This window comes from Meriones unguiculatus, chromosome 14 (genome assembly GCF_030254825.1).
Source record: "Meriones unguiculatus strain TT.TT164.6M chromosome 14, Bangor_MerUng_6.1, whole genome shotgun sequence".
In the NCBI taxonomy this organism is placed as follows: Eukaryota; Metazoa; Chordata; class Mammalia; order Rodentia; family Muridae; genus Meriones; species Meriones unguiculatus.
The window spans coordinates 82,417,401-82,436,667 of NC_083361.1; the positions used below are offsets into that span (position 1 = coordinate 82,417,401).

At 48.6% G+C, this 19,267-nt stretch overlaps 1 protein-coding gene across 1 annotated transcript in view; it reads left to right on the forward strand.

Moving 5' to 3' along the window:
• Positions 1 to 19,267, forward strand: part of Tenm4 (teneurin transmembrane protein 4) — a 388,185-nt gene that overhangs the window by 360,604 nt on the left and 8,314 nt on the right. The window contains 4 exon segments of the mRNA XM_060367590.1: positions 3,768 to 3,940; positions 6,930 to 7,165; positions 10,976 to 11,272; positions 12,094 to 13,708. Of these exon segments, the coding sequence (XP_060223573.1) occupies positions 3,768 to 3,940; positions 6,930 to 7,165; positions 10,976 to 11,272; positions 12,094 to 13,708 (2,321 nt within the window).

Below are 19,267 nucleotides of genomic sequence, written 5' to 3' on the forward strand. Positions count from 1 at the left end.
GGACGAGAAGCCACCCCAAAGATGGCACAGCTATGAAAGGACTAGGGGAGAAAGTGAAGAAAAACACGTCCTGATCTCATCTCTTGCCAGTGCCTACCTAGGGAGTCAACAGAGGTGCCCAGGTGTGTGATCCACAGCTGCTAGCCTCTCAGGGCACGAAGACTGGCAAAGGATAGCTCTAGGACGGAGCAGAACACCCAGCATAGACACTGACTGATTCTGTGGCATGGTCCATGTGAGAGGGAGGGAGAACCAGGATTCCACCCCAGCTAGACCTGATACCTGAGCACTGCCTGCCCCTCGTCCTGCCAGCAGATACCTGGCTTTAGAACAGCAGTAGTGAGCTTATGATAAAATTTGCAGATCTTACAGATCTTGGTTATCCTGAAGGCTGGAATTCATTGCTGGGACTTAACCTTTCAGTAAATACCCAGTGTGAGTCCTGACTGCAAAATCCACGAAGTGCTCTGGCTATGACTGGCCTTAGGAGTACCCAGTGATGTGATGCCATCCATTGTAGTGAGGGGGCCAGAGGAACTACTGTTAGGGCTGGCTGTGAACTCTATTTACAAATGGCACAGTGACCAGGTTCTTTGCTGGTTACGCTAGTATTTAGAAAAATTACAGATGAAGGTCATAAAAATCACATCTTTGTTATCCAACCAAAAAGTCAAGATGAGCGAAAGTTGCATATCACAGAGGCAGTCTGGCATTTTCCTCAGTTGCTGCACATAGCGAGTGGCTAGCGATGAAGTGTGCAGTGTGAAGAGAGCCTCGCAGCGCCTGTGAGGATACCCTTTAGCGGTCCTCTTCTGAAAGCCAAGTTCACGGCAGCTCCATGAATCTTTTATGTGTTTTCTTTCACTGTGCTGTAAAGATCCCTCAGAAAGCTGGCGTGAAGAGAAGTCGGTGGAAGGAACTTATGGAAAGCCAGTCATCTGGCCATCTTTACCTCCCCCCTCCCAACAGGGACCTGGCTCTGCTGCAGAGCGAGCTGCAGCTGGAGCCAAGCAGAACATCTTGAAAACTGTCAGTCTTCTTGACCCACTTGAGACCTCCAAATAGGTTTTTTCCCCTTTAATGAAAAGATGAACACAAAGGTTTTTGTTTTTTAAAATTTGAAACAGCATTGCTTTTATGGTCTCGCAGACCTGATTTTGAATCTGTATCCTTCTACGAGCTGTGTAATTTTAGGCAAACTGATCTTCTTCTCTGACCTCTGTCATCGCCACCATTTGTAAAATGACAATGACAATCCCAACCCCAAAAAATGCTTAGAAACGTGATGCTGGATGCCTGACAAGCGCTCTGATTGTTAGGGAGGTACTCTTTCCTTAGGTAGAAGAGAATATAAGATAGATGATTTCTCTTAATCAGACCCCAAAAATCAACAAAAATAACCGGCATTGTTCAGTCAGTGAACGCTGCAGTTCCGAATCCCCATGCTGAGTCTCTTCTAAGGCATTGAGGGTATAGGCGAGGGCGCTGTCCTTGAGGATCTTACATTCCCTTATGAGAAGGCAGGTAAACAGGATAGTCAATCTAGTCGAGAGAATTCCTTACGATGATGTGGTAGAGATGGGGTGGGGGTCATTAGAAATGGTTGGGGATGGCCTCACTGTGAAGTTAGAGCATCCCAACTGAAACACAGATGAGGAAAGGAACTGGCTGTGCCAGCGTGAAAAGGTAGAGAGCATTCCCTAACGAAGGACCAGGCAAGTTGGCATGTTGGGGACAGAAGCATAGTGAATCCAGGGTGGTTCAGAAGAGGAGTTTTCTGTGCAAAGTCAGGAGAAACAGAAAGGAGTCAGGTCCCGCAGCCACCCTTCGTTCACACTGTTAAGCATTCCACGTTCCCACCTTTCGGCAGGGACCCGGGGCTGACATTCCACTGAAGGCAGTCTTCTAGGATACTGGAGAAGTAAGAACTAAGAAGTTTGCATCCACAGGAAATGCATCTCCTCTTTTGGAGATGTGCATTTGTGAGCTAGGCGGGGATAGTCTCCCTCGTGGAGGAAGAAGCATAGCTGCCAAGGTTACACCATGGAGTCTGCCTGCATCACCACTGCTTGTGGTGAGACAGTGTCAGAACACCAGTCCAAACCAACCAACAGAAAAGCCATGATTGTCAGAACCAAGACGATGCCCCAACATCACCCAAACAGAATGGGGGCTCAAGGCAGCCACACGGAAGCTAACTTGCTGAGAGAAATGCTCTTCCCTGCTCCCTACACCACGCTGCAGTAACTCTCAGATGGCTTATGCCATGCAGAAAGGGTTCTGCAGAGGAGGCCCACAGGGCAGAGGTCTCAGGACCCAGAGGGTGGGAGGCTCAGCTCTCCCCACAGACTGAGGAGCAGAGCTCTGATGGGATTATCACAGGTATTGATTAGGAGGCTGGGGAATCCATCGGCATTTCTCAGGCTCTGGGAGATACTGAAATTAATGAATAGGAGGCAAAAATTTACAAATGGGCTTTTCCATTTGAAGTTCATTTAATTAAGACATTCAGTCCTTCTAATGGAATATGTGAAGACTGGAAATGACTGGGTTTGGGCTGTCGCATATAAAATGAAAACCAGATCTTGAAGGCACGAGGCCTTTTCATTGTATCTTCCTCTGGTTCATTTTAATTATACGTTACAAGCCACCTTCCATAATAATTACAATTGTCTGCCCTGATACAAAGCCTGTTTCTGTTTGGAGACTGAAACTCAAGGGATAAGCCTGGGGAGACTGCTGAAGTATCACTTAGTGAGAGTCGTGGCCTCCAGATGTGTTTTCAGCAAATGTTTTTCATGTGCCTACTGTGCTCCCGGGTCTGCCGAGTCCTGTAGGAGGCAGCGCGTGAACGGACCATGGTCTCTTTCTCCCCACACCTACTCCCACATCTGCTCGGTTGTTCGGACATTTCCTGACTGTTTTCTTGATGTCAGTCTCCAATGATGCCGAAGCAGGGATGAACGGGGAGCCAGCCCCACTTGGTCACGGTGGCAGTGGATGGCAGAACTCGGTGGCGTGAACCCAAACTCTCAGCCTAGCGGTCTGACTCCACAGAGCCGTCTTGACCTGGGGCGCTCAGAGTCCCTAGAGGGAACCGACTCGTACACCAGCCTTCCATACGCTCTAGAAGAAAGCAGGGCAGTTGCCCAGGGCTCTTCATGGTCATGCTGAGCTGCAGGCACGGCGGGATATCGTCTCTACTCCATGGACTAGGAATAAAAAAGATTCAGAGAAGGGATTCACTTTCCTACTGAATATCAGCAGCTAAAGTCGCACCTGGGAAACTATGCCAAACCCTGGACGAGGAGAAGACTGGAGAGTAGACCTAACCAGAAAGAAAGAGCAGAGCATGCAAAGCCGTAGCCTGAGAGAGACCACGGCTGAGCCCAGCCATGTCACCGCTCTGCTTTGCTTTTTGTTGTTGTGATCACAACAGTGATCAGAACTAATTTGGAAGAGGGATCGGTTTGATTGGTTTGCACACCCACATCACAGCCCTTCAGAAAGGGAAGTCATGGTAGGTAAGAACTCCAGCAGAGACCACAAAGGAATGCTTCTTCCCGCCCACCAACGACTGGGCCTTCCCACGCCAATTAAAATCTTCCCACAGACATGGCCACAGGCCAGTCTGATCAGGGCCATGCTTTAACTGAGGTTCCCTCTTCCCAGGTGACCGCAAATTTGTATCAGTCTGGCAGCTGAAGCGAACCCTGACAGGCACCATCATGCTTCTGTGGCTAAGTGTCCATCCCCTTGATTTCTAGGTATGACAGCTTTGGTCGCCTGACAAATGTCACCTTTCCAACTGGTCAGGTGAGCAGTTTCCGAAGCGACACAGACAGCTCAGTGCACGTGCAGGTAGAGACCTCCAGCAAAGATGACGTCACCATAACAACCAACCTGTCTGCCTCCGGTGCCTTCTACACTCTGTTGCAAGGTAAGTCAGCCAGGGCCTGGGGCTTGGAGACCAAGAGATGAAGATGGCCAGGGGAGGAAGCCAGTACAGTAGCTGTCCAAGACCAAGAAAACAGCCTCCTGCTTTGGTTTTTCTCTGTATTGTCGCCTCATTTGCAAAACACACCAGGTAGAGGCCTGTAAATTGTCTCCCAGAGGCTTCCGAGTGATTTTTCATTGTCCCATCCTATTATCCTCTGAACAAAGGGGAAAGAATCCATTAGCTGTTAATCCAGGTGACCTCCCACTCTGCTGTTGTAATGGCTTCCAGATTAAAAAACTTTCGCTCACACTGGTGCCAGGGAGACAAAGGACAAGAGTAATTACACCTAATTGTGGCAGGGATTTGGTCATGGAGAAATCCTTCCAGAAGCCCTGGAGAGGTGTGTGCCTCTGCTAAGACTCTGGCGGGAAGGAGACCCTTCCATGCATCTGTCAAATCATCCCAGATATGGATTGCTCTTTTAGCTTCAGGTAAATGACAGCGAGGGAGTCTTGCTATGAATTCCCCTGTCTTGACTGTTCCCATGGGAAGTGGTGACCAGGGTAGCACCTGAAGCTCCGTTGGGCTTAATAACATAAAAGGAAAGCCAACGTCACTTAGGAAAGCCCTGTCAGACTTTTCCCTTTCTTCTCTCACTTGACACACTCCCAAAGCCTTGACTTCTAATAGCAAAAGGAACTCTGCACTGGGTGCTCTAGCTCTGTCTCTGCCACCTCATCACACCACAGCCATTAGGTTTCTTCTGCAGAGGGGGGAAGCGTGTTGAAGGGATATGGGGTAGTATGTAACAGACCCTGGGTAGGCCTGAGTCAACTGTGCCTGCTAGAGGGGTCACTCTTGTTCTCTGACCCTCAGTTTCTTGATCTTGGAAATGGGGCTGCATTAGAAGTTCTGCCCCACAGAGTTGTCTAGACATATCTGTAGACAGCATTTGTAAAGCGACCAGCATAGGTCAGGTACAGAGTATTGCTCAGAAAATACTTGCTGGATTAACTGATTAACTAGCAAGCAGTTGGATTTACCACGAGGAAACAAATGTTTGTGTGTTTGAATTACTGTTTTTGTTCCCAAACATAGTTTTTGTCTTTCAAAAAGATGAACAAAAAAAAAAAAAATAGAAGTTATTAGAGAAAAAAGACAATGTCCAGGAATTTCTTTCTTTAATGAAGAGTTGAGACACACCACAGGGTGTATGCTCTGTCAGGGTTATTGAAAGAAAGAAAAAAAAAACCCTGTGAGCCCTCATCTGGTGAGAACCCTACTCCCCGGACCAAGGACAGCAAAGCCGACGACTGTTAACATGTGTGACCTTAATGTCTAGCATCTTCCCTCACCGAGAATTGTTTCGCCCGCTCACTCTATACTTTCAAGCCTGCTTTAATAAATTTTTATTGTTTGGGCAACTTTTTAAAATTCAAAAGTGCCATACCTCTCCGTTTTAAAAAGTGCCACCATTTATTTGCAGCTCTTTGGGTGGAGGGAAACAGTGTCAGCACTCATGCCTAGACGGTAAGGCACACCCAGTCCAGAGCATCGGAGTGTAAAGGGGAAAGCGCATCCCAGAATATGGGGGACACGGCGTCTATCTTTGCCGGGTACAAACTACTACAAACCTGTCTGTTTCACGGTCCGGGCTCAGGGGCTCAGCCTGGCAGCCATCTCCGCAGAGTCTTACAAGAAGCCCTTTCAGTTTCAGCTTAGGTCTGCACTATGGGAAATAACGAGAAGTAACTGCTAATGGGCAGCAGCCTTGGGCGGTCACAGCCAGCATTAAGCGGGATCGTGTGAGACGGACCTCCCCACGTGCTGGTCCATCCAAAGTCAACAGTAATAGACACATGTGCATTCAGCGAGGAGAAGCTCCACGAGATAAATTGACACGGGCTTCTTCACTCTTCAAATGGAAGCAAAATACAGATTGTCAGGGAATGGTGCATAGCAACACTGAGGCAGATGTTAGCATCCCCGTGAACAATGAAGTGTGGAAAGATGGAAGATTCAGGGAGTTTCCCGTGAAAACCACATCTTTTCCAAAGATGTGTTTATTTTGTTTTCTGTGTGTGACTATTTTGCCTGCATGTATATATGAGCACCACATTTATGCCTGGTGCCCATGGAAGCCAGAAAAAAGGGTTGGACCCCCTGGAACTGGAGATGGTTGTGGACTGCCATGTGGTTCTGGGAATTGAACTTAGGGCCTCTGGAAGAACAGCAAGTATCTTAACCACAGATCCATCTCTCTAGTCCCCAGCACTGTCTTTTTATGGTTTAACATATCCTGGGACATACCTAATTTAATCCAGCAAATATTCACTGAGCACATACGATAATAATAATAATGCTAACTCTCATGTTTTGAACACTTACCAGCTAAAAAAGATTTGTGGCCACTTCTTTCTAACTTCTTCCACTTAAAGTAAATCTTGCAGTATTATTTATTTACAGTTGGAAAAACTGAAACAAATTAAGTATCTATTCAGTGTTCTTAAATAAATTATATTTTCAAATAATGGAAGACTATAGTCATTACAAAAAATATTTGTTTAAAAATATTTAATGGCAGTGAGGCACAGTAGCACATGTCTTGTCTGTAATCCCAGCACTCAGGGAGGCAGAGGCAGGCAGATCTCTGTGAGTTCAAGGCCAGCCTGGTCTTCAAAGCAAGTCTGGGACAGCCAGGGCTACACAGAGAAATCCTGCCTTGAAAATAAAAATGGCATGATATGATACATTGGGCGATGAAAAGAACTCCATAGTTACTATTCGACTCTGTAAGTGCATTAGAAAATATTGTGAAATCTACAAATACACAGCGTCATTTCCAGTAAGTCTTGGTCTTATGTGTATAGTCTCCATCTATCTTCCTAGTTTACTTTAGTGATAATGTGTTGTTTTTATAGTTAGGGGGAGACACATTCAGGCCTCCATCCTGTCCCCTCTTGAGCATCTTTGCTCTCTTCTCCTTCAGACCAAGTCCGGAACAGCTACTACATCGGGGCTGATGGTTCCCTGCGGCTGCTGCTAGCCAACGGCATGGAAGTGGCTCTTCAGACCGAGCCACACCTGCTGGCTGGCACTGTCAACCCCACTGTGGGCAAGAGGAATGTCACGTTGCCCATTGACAATGGCCTCAACCTGGTGGAATGGCGGCAGCGCAAGGAGCAGGCTCGAGGCCAGGTCACGGTCTTCGGGCGCCGCCTGCGGGTAAGCAGAGCCCAGCAGGCACCAGCCCCGGTGCTGTGGGGGGAATTCGAGAGTGGCATTTAGAGAACCAGGTTCCATTTTCGTTTTTGTTTTTGAACTTTCTCTGGGACCTCAGTTTCCTCATCTGCCAAAGGGAGAACATGAAAGGCCGTGGGACACCCTTTCAGGTTTGACCTGTGGGAACATGGGTGGATTGGGGGTTGGCTCTGAGCTCCATGACTGGACTTGGGCACATCAGTCATCTTAGAGGCGCAGTTTCAGTCACGGGAAGGATCAGAAGTGACATGCACAGTCTCACATAGAACTTGGCACTCTCCAGGGGTCAGTAAACGCTGCTGCTGCTGGTGTCGTTATGGCTATGGTGATTGTTATTGTCATTGCTAATTTTCCCCCAAGTTTATTTTAGCTACTAAGAAAATAGGCCACATTTTCCGCTCTTCCCAAGTAAGACATCCCTTCCAAATGATCAAAAGGACTGAGTGTGGTGGCAGGAAGATCACAAGTTCAAGGCTATCCCGGCCTGTGTACCTGATAGCGTTCCTGTCTGTCAGGATGACCTTACCACAGCTGTCACTGTTGAAGGGAGGAGTGGCCTTAAGGTCTGGTATTTTGGAGCATTTGCCACATGGGAGGGGAGCAGACAAGGTGCTGCTCCCCTCCCATGTTTCTGTCCAGTGAAACCCTGACCCAGGAAACACTGCTCAGAGGTCTTCCTCTCCAGTTTTCAAAAGCAAAGGGTTGGAGGGAAGAGGGCTCTGAAGCAGGAACAGTGGGTGAGCACTTGCCTCTCGGGTGGTTGAGCGTAGGATCAAAGAGGAAACCAGGGCTGAGGGAATCCGGAGCTAAAGTTGCAGCATCAATGCAACACACAAAGCAGAAGGCAAGGGGGCTCGGGCCGGGCTTTCTGCCCAGGACCTTGTAGAGCACGGCGCTCTGTAGACAGCCGCTGAGCTGAAGGGAACCATGGAAACATCTTCACCGCAACAGTGGACACCCGGCTCCCTGCCTTGCAACCAAGGAAGCTTGTAGATGTTCCCATCTTCTACACGGGGCGATCAAGTTCAGAAGAACAAGTGATTGTTTCAGACTCACATAACTGGGAAACAGATCCACGGCAGAAGCACAGCTGCTAACGACTTATCCAATCGCAAAAAGCTAGAGCCCAGAAAACCAAGTTTCCTTTGCACCCTCAACAGCCCAGAACTCAATAGTTAGCTAGATGATGTGGAAACCAGCCTCCTACTAGTCCCTGCAGAAGGCCTGGCTGTCTCCATTCCCTGCCACCATCTGTGGTCTCACTAAACCCTCATCTGCATTCTCAAGAACCTCCTTGCACAGGTGAGGCAGTGTGCCAAATGGGAAGTTTGACCTAGGTTGGGTTCCCGCTGGGCCTTGTGTGTAGCTCCCAGCAACTCCTCTGAGGCTGAGCTTCCTCTGCAGATGCAGGATGATGATGTATTCAAAGCACCTAGCCCGGTGCTGCAAACCCCAGGTGCTCAGTAAAGGGCAGCGATTAGTGCTATTAGGAGTTTCCCTCTACTGTGTGAACACAACCAGAAGTTTCCCAGGCTTTAATTGGTCCCTCTCCCAGCCGGAGATGGATGATACTCCAGTCCGGTGGCCACATCTCTGCTTCCTCCCAGAATAAATGGCCACCCACAGTGGCAGTGTGTGGAATGAGAATGTTAGCCGGGTGTGCCTCCCCATAATGGAGCTCATTTTTTATACAGCTGGGAATTTTTTTTTTTAATAAAGAAAGATGTAAAATAATCTCATCGCCGCCGCTGCCGAGCACAGGAAACACAAGGTGTTTCCCCCAGTGAACTTCTCAATTCAGTTTTATTAATTTTGTCACAAAGGTACCGATCCCCTTCTTCACCAGGATCCTGGGGAAGGGGGTGGCTGTCTAGGTGACACCAGGACTGGGGGGTATAGGAGGATCTCCCAAAAGATGCTTTTAAAAGGTTCCCACCATTGCTGCCAATGCACCCCCCTCTTTTCATGTGCCTCCTCTGCAAAGAACAGGGTTTGAGATTCTGACGCCTCTGATTTTTCACTGGAATTGTCTGCCACACGGTTTTTGCTTCTGCAATTGTGTTTGATTACCCTAGGGAAGGCAAGCTTATTATAACCAGGCCACTCACAGCTAAAGCTGTCTCAGCGTCATCATTATCAATCCTGATTTTAGGGGCCTTGGTGTTTGCTTGGGGAGAGTTGGGGAAGACACACACATCTCTCCTTCCTCCAAGACTGACCATGCTCATGTGCCATCATTTAGTGGAAATAATTACAGCCATTTATCCACTGCCTTCTATGTACCTTAAGTAGTCCATTGGGAGTTTGTTCACAAGTCTAGGTGTACACACTCCTAAGGGAAGAAACTGGGTCTCTGAGAAGGAAAGGCACTTGACCAAGGTCACACAGGAAAACTGATCACAAAGTTGAGGCTGAAATTCCAGCCTTAATCCTGGCACCCTCCCATGCCCAAGCCCTCTTCCAGAAATAAAGATCCCTTAAGCCACACACACCATTTTTACCTTGCGTGACCTAATTATCTGCTTTCCTCTTGGGTCTTCTTGCTTGTCAGACTTACTGAGTGACAAGTAGAAGAGGCAGCAAAGTTGCTCCTGTGCCCTGTCAGGCCAGCACCCCTCCCCACTCCTAGCAGGAGGCATCAGTTTAGCTTTGAAGAACTAACATTTGGAAACAGCCTGTCTGTTAAGGGTCAGATCCAAAGGCTCCAGAGCACATTTCTTTATTAAAATATGGAACAGGAAAGCTGGGGAAATGGCGCAGTCTGTAAAGCATTTGAGGGCCCGAGTTTATTCCCCTGAACCAATGTGGGAGAGGGGAAAACAGGGTTTGTTTGTAACCTAACTCTGGGCGGCAGATCTCTGGGGCTCACTGGGCAGCCAGCCACGCCTAGGTTTTGGGTCCCTGTGCATCTCTGCATGTACATATATACTCATACAAACACACAAAGTTCCAACTTGCAGCTTCCTCTGTGAGAGCCTATATGTCTGACTCAAAAAAAGAAATTGAATTGGTGGTGGCCTCACAGACCACAGGGAGACTCTAGAGGGGCCTACTGATTTTTGGAGGCAAGAGCAAAGTGCTCTGAAGTTAGGACTAGTTCCAGCCAGACTACAAGAAAAACCACTGGAGGTGTGAATGCCCCTGCCTCCCAGCAACCTCTGAGGAGAAACAAGAGATGTCTCAGCAGACAGAAGGTGACCCAGAAGCCTTGACTGTGGGCAAAGGCAGGAAAGACCCAAAAAGTAGCAAGCATAGTCTCAAGGACTCACTCAGGAACCCATCAGGTCTGTGCTGCACTTAGGAGAGTAAAGTCCACACTCAGTCATACATGAGCCACACATCTGCAGCTTCCCTGAGCTTGGTGACCTTGAAATCCAACACAGCACAGTGGCTAGCACACAGCAGGTGAGCCGGGTGCTGATTTGCTGGGCCCACTTGGTAGCTCTGTTTTTAGGATAGAGCTGAGAGGGACCTGACTTTTTTTTTTTTCAATAAGTCCCCGTTGATGTATCACATGATAAAATTGTGTCTTCTCAGCCACGTTCCCATCACCCATGTTGTCTTTATTCTTACAACAGCCCTATGAAGTTGGCATCACTTTTTTTCCCCTTGCACAGATAAGGAAACTTCAAAGAGCTAACAGATGGCAGTGTAAGGGTTGATGCCCACAACCTGCGCTGCTTTCTGTTCTCAGGTGCTTGACACGGTCTGTTGGTCACCAGAGCCAAGTGCTCGGCATCCAGAGCTGTACTCTCTCTCTTATCTTTTCCTCAGGTTCACAACCGAAACCTCTTGTCTCTGGACTTCGACCGTGTAACGCGCACAGAGAAGATCTATGATGACCACCGCAAGTTCACCCTTCGGATCCTCTATGACCAGGCAGGGAGGCCGAGCCTCTGGTCGCCCAGCAGCAGGCTGAATGGTGTCAATGTGACCTACTCCCCTGGGGGTCACATTGCTGGAATCCAGAGGGGCATCATGTCTGAGAGGATGGAATATGACCAGGCAGGGCGCATCACATCCCGGATCTTTGCAGATGGAAAAATGTGGAGCTACACATACTTAGAGAAGGCAGGTGTCTGTCTCCCTCTGCTCTGCCATATAGAAGGTTGATCGCTGGGGCTGTAGTTTTTAAGACTGCTATACTACCCAGGGCAGACTTGAACTCCAGGGCTCAACTGATCCTCCTGCCTTGGCCTCCTGAACAGCTGGGGCACTCACTACTACACCTGCCTGTGCTAGAGAGCGTCCCTGAGAGCAGTGTTCTGTTGGAGGGTTGCAAGGAAGACTGTGGAAGTCGTCCTCTGTCACCCCTAGGCAAGGCAGAAGTTGCCAGCGTTTTGCAGTGCTGAGATGTTGAGAGCAATGTCCTGCCTTCCCGTTCCAGCCTGCCCTGTCCCGGGGCAAGCCTGGGACTTGCTACCACATAAAAAGTGGGGGAAAGGCTGAAACAGCCTTCTCAAGCACGGTCTTTATGCCACAAGCACAGGGAAGCCACACAGAAGCTGCTTAGAAGGCGGAGGCTGTTGGGCTTTCAGACCACCAGGCTGTTTTAGAACACCCCTTCTTGCTCGAGTAGAAAGACTGAGGTCAGAATTCTGGATCAGGGATGGCCAGAGCATCCCGGTCTCCACCCCTTCTCATGCAGAAGTGAGCTGCTCCCTACCACACAAAGGAGCAGACACAGGACTGCTGAGTGGACCCCACCTGCAAGGGTACAGGCTGCAGTTAAGCCCAGCCACAGCAGCTCTGTCGCCTTATCTCTGTACACAGTAGAGATACTCTGCTTGGGCATCCTGCGGAGCCTTCCACTCTCTTCCTTGAAGTTGTGGGCACGTGGGTTGTCTATCCTTCTCCCGCCTCCTTCATCTGTGGTTTTCTTCTCCCTCCAGTCCATGGTGCTTCACCTCCACAGCCAGAGGCAGTACATTTTCGAGTTTGACAAGAACGACCGCCTCTCTTCCGTGACCATGCCCAACGTAGCCCGGCAGACGCTGGAGACCATTCGCTCGGTGGGCTACTACCGGAACATCTACCAACCCCCCGAAGGCAACGCCTCCGTCATCCAGGACTTCACCGAGGATGGACGCCTGCTGCACACCTTCTACTTGGGCACCGGCCGCAGGGTCATTTACAAGTACGGCAAGTTGTCAAAGCTGGCCGAGACTCTGTATGACACCACCAAGGTAAGCTTCACCTACGATGAGACGGCAGGCATGCTGAAGACCGTCAACCTGCAGAACGAGGGCTTCACCTGCACCATCCGCTACCGTCAGATCGGGCCCCTCATTGACCGCCAGATCTTCCGGTTCACAGAGGAAGGCATGGTCAACGCCCGTTTTGACTACAACTATGACAACAGTTTCCGCGTGACCAGCATGCAGGCCGTGATCAACGAGACCCCGCTTCCCATCGACCTGTACCGCTATGATGATGTGTCGGGGAAGACGGAGCAGTTTGGCAAGTTCGGGGTCATCTACTATGACATCAACCAGATCATCACCACAGCCGTCATGACCCACACCAAGCATTTTGATGCCTATGGCAGGATGAAGGAAGTACAGTATGAGATCTTCCGGTCACTCATGTACTGGATGACGGTTCAGTACGATAACATGGGACGGGTAGTGAAGAAGGAGCTGAAGGTAGGGCCCTATGCCAACACCACCCGCTACTCCTATGAGTACGACGCCGATGGCCAGCTGCAGACAGTCTCCATCAATGACAAGCCGCTCTGGCGCTACAGCTACGACCTCAATGGGAATCTGCACCTGCTGAGCCCCGGGAACAGCGCACGGCTCACGCCACTACGGTACGACCTCCGTGACCGCATCACGAGGCTGGGGGACGTGCAGTACAAGATGGATGAGGATGGCTTCCTGAGGCAGCGGGGTGGGGATGTCTTCGAGTACAATTCGGCCGGCCTGCTCATCAAAGCCTACAACCGGGCCAGTGGCTGGAGCGTCAGGTACCGCTACGATGGCCTGGGGCGCCGCGTATCCAGCAAGAGCAGCCACAGCCACCACCTACAGTTCTTCTATGCAGACCTGACCAACCCCACCAAGGTCACCCATCTCTACAATCACTCCAGCTCTGAGATCACCTCCCTCTACTATGATCTGCAAGGACACCTCTTTGCCATGGAGCTGAGCAGTGGCGATGAGTTTTACATAGCTTGTGACAACATCGGGACCCCTCTTGCTGTCTTCAGTGGAACGGGCTTGATGATTAAGCAGATCCTATACACAGCCTATGGGGAGATCTACATGGACACAAACCCCAACTTCCAGATCGTCATTGGCTATCATGGTGGTCTCTATGATCCGCTCACCAAGCTTGTCCACATGGGCCGACGGGATTACGATGTGCTGGCCGGACGCTGGACCAGCCCAGACCACGAGCTCTGGAAGCGCCTGAGTAGCAACAGCATCGTGCCTTTTCATCTCTACATGTTTAAGAACAACAACCCCATCAGCAACTCCCAAGACATCAAGTGCTTCATGACAGGTGAGGATCGAGGTGCCCTCTAGGTGGAAACCTTACCCGCTGCTCCTTGAGAAAGCTGGTATGGGGTGACAGGTTCACGGGCTGTCTCTAATGGCATCATTTTCTAAAGTCTACCTAAAGAAACACTAGTCTGGACACCACTCTGGAAATAATGGACCCACCTGACATCAAATATATTTGACAGGACCACCATTCTTTTTTTTTTTTTCTTTCTTTCTTTTAGAAATTTTTGTTTTGTTTTGTGTCTTTAAGATGGGGTTTCTCTGTGTAGCCCTGGCTGTCCTGGAATCACCCTGTAGTCCTGGCTGGCCTTGAACTCACAGAGATCCGCCTGCCTCTGCCTCCCGGAGGCGCCACCACCTGGCATTTTTTCCTTTCTAATTTATTCTTCTCTCACACATTCCACCTGACTGCAGGTTGCCCTCCCTCCCCTCTCCCCCGTCTTTCCTCCCACACCTCCTTTTCTCCCTAACCACCCTCCTTTCACCTCCTTCAGAAAAAAGCAAACCTTCCAGGGACCTGGACCAAATGCCGCATAATGGGCTACAATAAGACCAGATACATATCGGGGCAACCCAGCAGGAAGAAAAGGATTCCACAGGAAGGCAAGAGTCAGAAACAGCCCCTCCTCTCCCAGTTAGGAACCCCACAAGAACACTGAGCTACACAACCATAACATATATGCAGAGAACCTAGGTTAGACCCATACTAGGCTCCCTGACCTCAGTGAGCCCGCTGGAGTCCTGATCAGTTGATTCTGTACCCCAAGCAGGCAATAAAGGAGCAAATAATTCATGGACCAAATAGAAGCCTAGCAGCAAGGGTGACCTGACATGCAGATTTCATGCCTAGCACAGCTCATGCTGGTTCCCTTTTCTTCACCCTTTGCTTTAAAAAAGAACATCACCTTTCATTCCTCTGAAACCAACTCGAGCATAAAGTGTCCTGTGTGTCCTGTAGCTGGAGACACCTCAGGCTTCTGCAGTCCCCCAGAAAGCCACACAGGCAGCGTCTCTATGGGATCCCAGTAAAGCCGGCCAGTTCCTTGTGAGAATTTACACAGAGAAAACCTGGTAATCTTGGGAGTCAATCCACTTGCCCCCTCTTTTGTGTCTGTTTCTTTCATTCCACCCCTTCCCCATTTCGGGCATTGAGAATAGAAAGGTGGCTCCCCACCCTCCAGAACTCCTCACCGTCAGAGGAAATGCACACTCCAGTCCAGCGTGAGGGGCCATGAAGAAGGTTTGCACAGATGGCCATTAAATCACAGAAGGCTAGCAACAGGCTCTGCCCAGAGGGTTCTAGGAAGCCTTCAAAGAGTAGCTGATCCTTGAGGATGGTTCCTGAATAGATTTCATCAAGTAGTAGGGGGAAAGGCATTCTGAAAAGTGATGTCAACATGCACAAAACTAAAGAGAGGCCATGTATCTAGCTCACCGAGTAGCCCCTATGGATGTGCTCCCTCACCCTGAAACTTGATGGCCTCATCTGGATCCTGTTTCTGCTGACAGCAATTGGAGAATCCCCTTCTCCAGGACAAATTCTAGGTTTTACTATTAAGAGGAAGATTCCCAGACACGGACTAGAAGGGAGAACAAGGTAGCACACAGGTGTCATGAAAACATACTTGGGACCTGGGGATAAATACATCTATTTTGACAGTGTTCCCAGCTCTTACCATGCTCAGCTTGGCTGCTAACACTGGAGAGCCTTGACAGATTAGGATGACATTTCCATTACATCTGTCTGCACAAAACACGCCCCCTGCCTAACCCTCCAGTGAGTTTCCTGTGAGACATCTTGGCATGTTACTATAGCTGAAAAAAATATATATATACTGTAATAGGAAATGTAATTTTCCATAAAAAATTGTCGAAGCTTGCCAAAATATTATTTCCCTCCCCCTCTTCCTCTGTACGCTACCATATGCATATCGTCTCCTTCTAGAATAGCACTGCATGATTAAACACTCTTTGCCAAGCACTTGCAGACACCAGCTCCTTTAAGCCTGACAACAGCCTTGCGAGATCACGACAATTGTCTGCATTCTACAGATGAGGCATGAGAGACTCTGAAGGGCCAGGGGTCTGCACGGAGTCACACAGAACAGTGCTCTCTGATTTCAAAACATTTCCCATGATAATCACGCTGGTCTCCAAGTCCTGCTTTTTAGCAAAGCTCTCAGCTAACCAAGGGGCATCTTACGTTTTCAGTTTGTGTTTCATTTCCCAGACAGTTAAACCCAACAGATATCATATTGGTTATACCTTCTCTGTGCCAGACCCACACAGAGGATCCAGAGGGAAAGGAGTGATAGCGTCTGCCTTCATGGACCACAGGCCACTTTCACAAATGTCTTTGACTGTGAGCCCACCTTAAGAAAACGAGTTTTGATGGTAGAAGTGTGGCTCAATTGCTAGAGCACTTGTTAGCATGTGTGACTCTATGCCCAGCACCAAAAAAAAAAAAAAAAAGTAGGTGTGGCATTGGATTCCTGTAACCCGAGGATTCCAGAGGCATGGGCTGGAAATTCAGAAGTTCAAGGTCATCCTTGACTACACAGCCTGAACACGGGAAGACCTACCTCACAAAAGGAAAAAAAAAGAAAAAAGATCTTTATAAACACTATAAAGCACTAAAACCAAAGGTTTGCAAAGCTGTCCTTAAGTTTGGTGTCTGTATATTTTCTAGTCTAGCATATTCCACTTCCATAAAAATACTGGTCATGAACCCAAAATTGATTTTACCTACATAGTGGATCCTGTGGCTTATGAAAAAGACAGATATTTATTGTCTAAACAGTCAAGCTTTCAGAACATCAAAAACGATTTGCAGTGGCTAATATGAAACTAAGATTCTACAGCTTTTCACACCACCTTACCTCTTACCTTCCCTGTTGTCTAAGTGTATCCTCACTCACATCCTGAAACAACAACAAAGAAAGCTTCTGTTTTCCAAACACACCTTCAAAGGTCTCGAGGGATAGTCCAGTTAGGTAGGCATGGGCCATGAGACAGTTACCTGGAGCAGTTATCAGGGTTGAAGAGGACAGAATGCACTGACTGGCTTTTCCTGGATCACATGACACAACAGAGAAAGACAGCAGAATTGGATCACGGGAAGGTGACCCTAAAATGTCCACTTCAGGTATATCACACACCTTCCTTGTGCTGAGTCTTTGCCTGAGACACGTGAGGTGAGGGAACACCAACACAGACAGCGAAGTTCCGGGTTGGTAAAGTAACCCTTCCACAAAGACATTGGGAGGCCATCCTTAGAACTATTCCAGTGTCTGATGGACTTCAAAATGCTTAGCTTTTTTTTATTATTATTATTCAAATACATTCTGTGGAGAACAAAGCCATGTACATGTGAAAGGGATTCAAATCACTTGAGTTTTATTCCCCCCCCTCCCCGAAGCAGTGACTTCTGGGACTGACAGGTAACGGGGAGCTTTTCACCAGGAAGAAAACTCCTGCCCCTGCGGTTGTAAGACTGCCATTCCCAGTTCTTCAGAAAAGCCCCGGAGGAAAGCTAGCGAATAGATAGATCTCTGACTTTTTCCTGAAAGGCATGATAGCAAAGCTTCCCATCTTCTACCACTCATAATTAAAATCCAGCCCTCTTCTGTGTCCCCCCCCTTTCCCGGGAATGTAAGCTATTCCATTTCTGTGGGGTGTTCTCTTTGTGTGTCCTGTTTGTTTTAATGTCCTGAAGATCTGTCTGCTGGGAATGGGAGAGTCCTGGAAACTCAATGAGAAAAGGGCCATGGAGCAAAGTCATTCAAGCCCCCTGTTATAACTAAGGAAATGGGGTCTTGGGATAGACAAAGACAGAAAACCTTCTGTGAGCCAGTATCTGATATTCAGCCCAGCATTTTAGGCACACGCTTAGAACAGCTCCTGTTATACAATAACTGCCTCCAAATATTATCCTTATTCTTCTCCAAGACTTAGTTAAAACCATTCCTATTGCCAGTGTGCAAACAAGGGAACTCAGAGAAGTTCAGCAAACTCTCCAAGTTCAGCTTGTGTGTTGGAGGAGCCAGGCCTGTGGGTTTGTGGGGTCGCAACTGCCATACCTTTTCCTTTCAATTAGCTGCACAGCAAAGTTGATGTGAGAAGTTAACTGTGGGTCCCAGTGGAGGTGCCTGGGACAACTGAAAACCAACCAAACAAAATGACAAAGACAAGCAAGTAGAGGCGCTTAGATGGAAGAGATACACAGTGGCAAGAACATACTTTTTGACCCCCCACAGGTCCTCCCATAGGGGATCACTTCCTCCTTGGGTCATCAGCAGGACCTCCCAACAGAGATGTGTTTCCATTGAAAAGAAATATATGGCACCTGGCTCTGAGGCCCTGTACCCCCTCTCCTCATCCCCAACCCCCACCACCAAGACTTCGCTTCAGCTGCCCCTTCCCAAAGAAGGCTGAGCCACATTGCAACACAGACTAGCAGTCTCCACCAAGGCCCAAATCACCTCCCTCCTGCCACACCAGGCTCTGTCCTTCCTGGTTCTCCCTCAGCCTCCCTGAACTGCTCTCTACTTACCTGAACACTTCCTCACTGACCTCTCCATGGCGCCTTACCTGTGCAGCCATCCTTGCCTGGAGCGCCACCTTCATCTCCAAGGCTGCCAAACAAATAATGGCTTTCTCCTTGTCTAGCTTCCATGCCATGCCTTGTCCGTGTTTGATTCTTATCAAACACGCATCTGGGCGCAGGTCTCGGCCCCCTTTGGGGTCATGGGTGTTCAAGGGGAGTTTCTGTGATGACCCTGTACCTACCAGCATAATTGGTCTGTCAAAGTCACCCTGAGTGACTGAGGGTCCGTCCCAACCCTCATTCAAGGTCATGGCTTTGGGTTGTTTCTTTTTTTTTTTTTTTTTTTCTTAATTTGGTTGGTTAGTTGGATGGTTGGTTTGTTGTTGTCATCCTTGTTTTTGCTTCGCTTTCTTTTGAGATAGATTTCATGTAGCCCAGGTTAGCCATTACTATCTAGCCAAGGATAGCCTTCAACTTCTGTTCCTCCTGCCCCTACCTCCTGGCTGCTGGAATGACAGGCGTCAATTTACATAGTTCTGGAGACTGAATCCAGGATTTCTTGTAGGCTAGGCAAGCACTCTACCAGCGGAACTAAATCCCAGCCCTGGATCATGGATTTCTGATTCCATTCTTCAGTGAGCCAAATGCTCACCGGAAAAAAAACAAAAAACAAAACCTTATCTATAACTTGGAAATCCGAGGAATGTGATTAGTAAGCTTAGAGACTAGCAGGCTAAGGCAGTGGGAGGTCAGGTAACTTCCTTGTGCTGTCTGAAGTAAAACACAGTAGCAAGCAGGAAATCGCCTTGATCTTTTGTACTAGCCAACACCATGCCTAGAGGCACTTTGGCCCAGAGGCTCTACTGGCTACAAAGAAGGTGAGTAGAGAAGGGGCGGTTTGTTTCTTAAGTGAATTTTTCTCTTTGTGAGTCAGCAGGTAAAAATCCTTCCTTGGGTTTGACCGACCTTTGCTAGTGTTTCCTATTGATGCTGGGGGTGGGGATGGCCTGA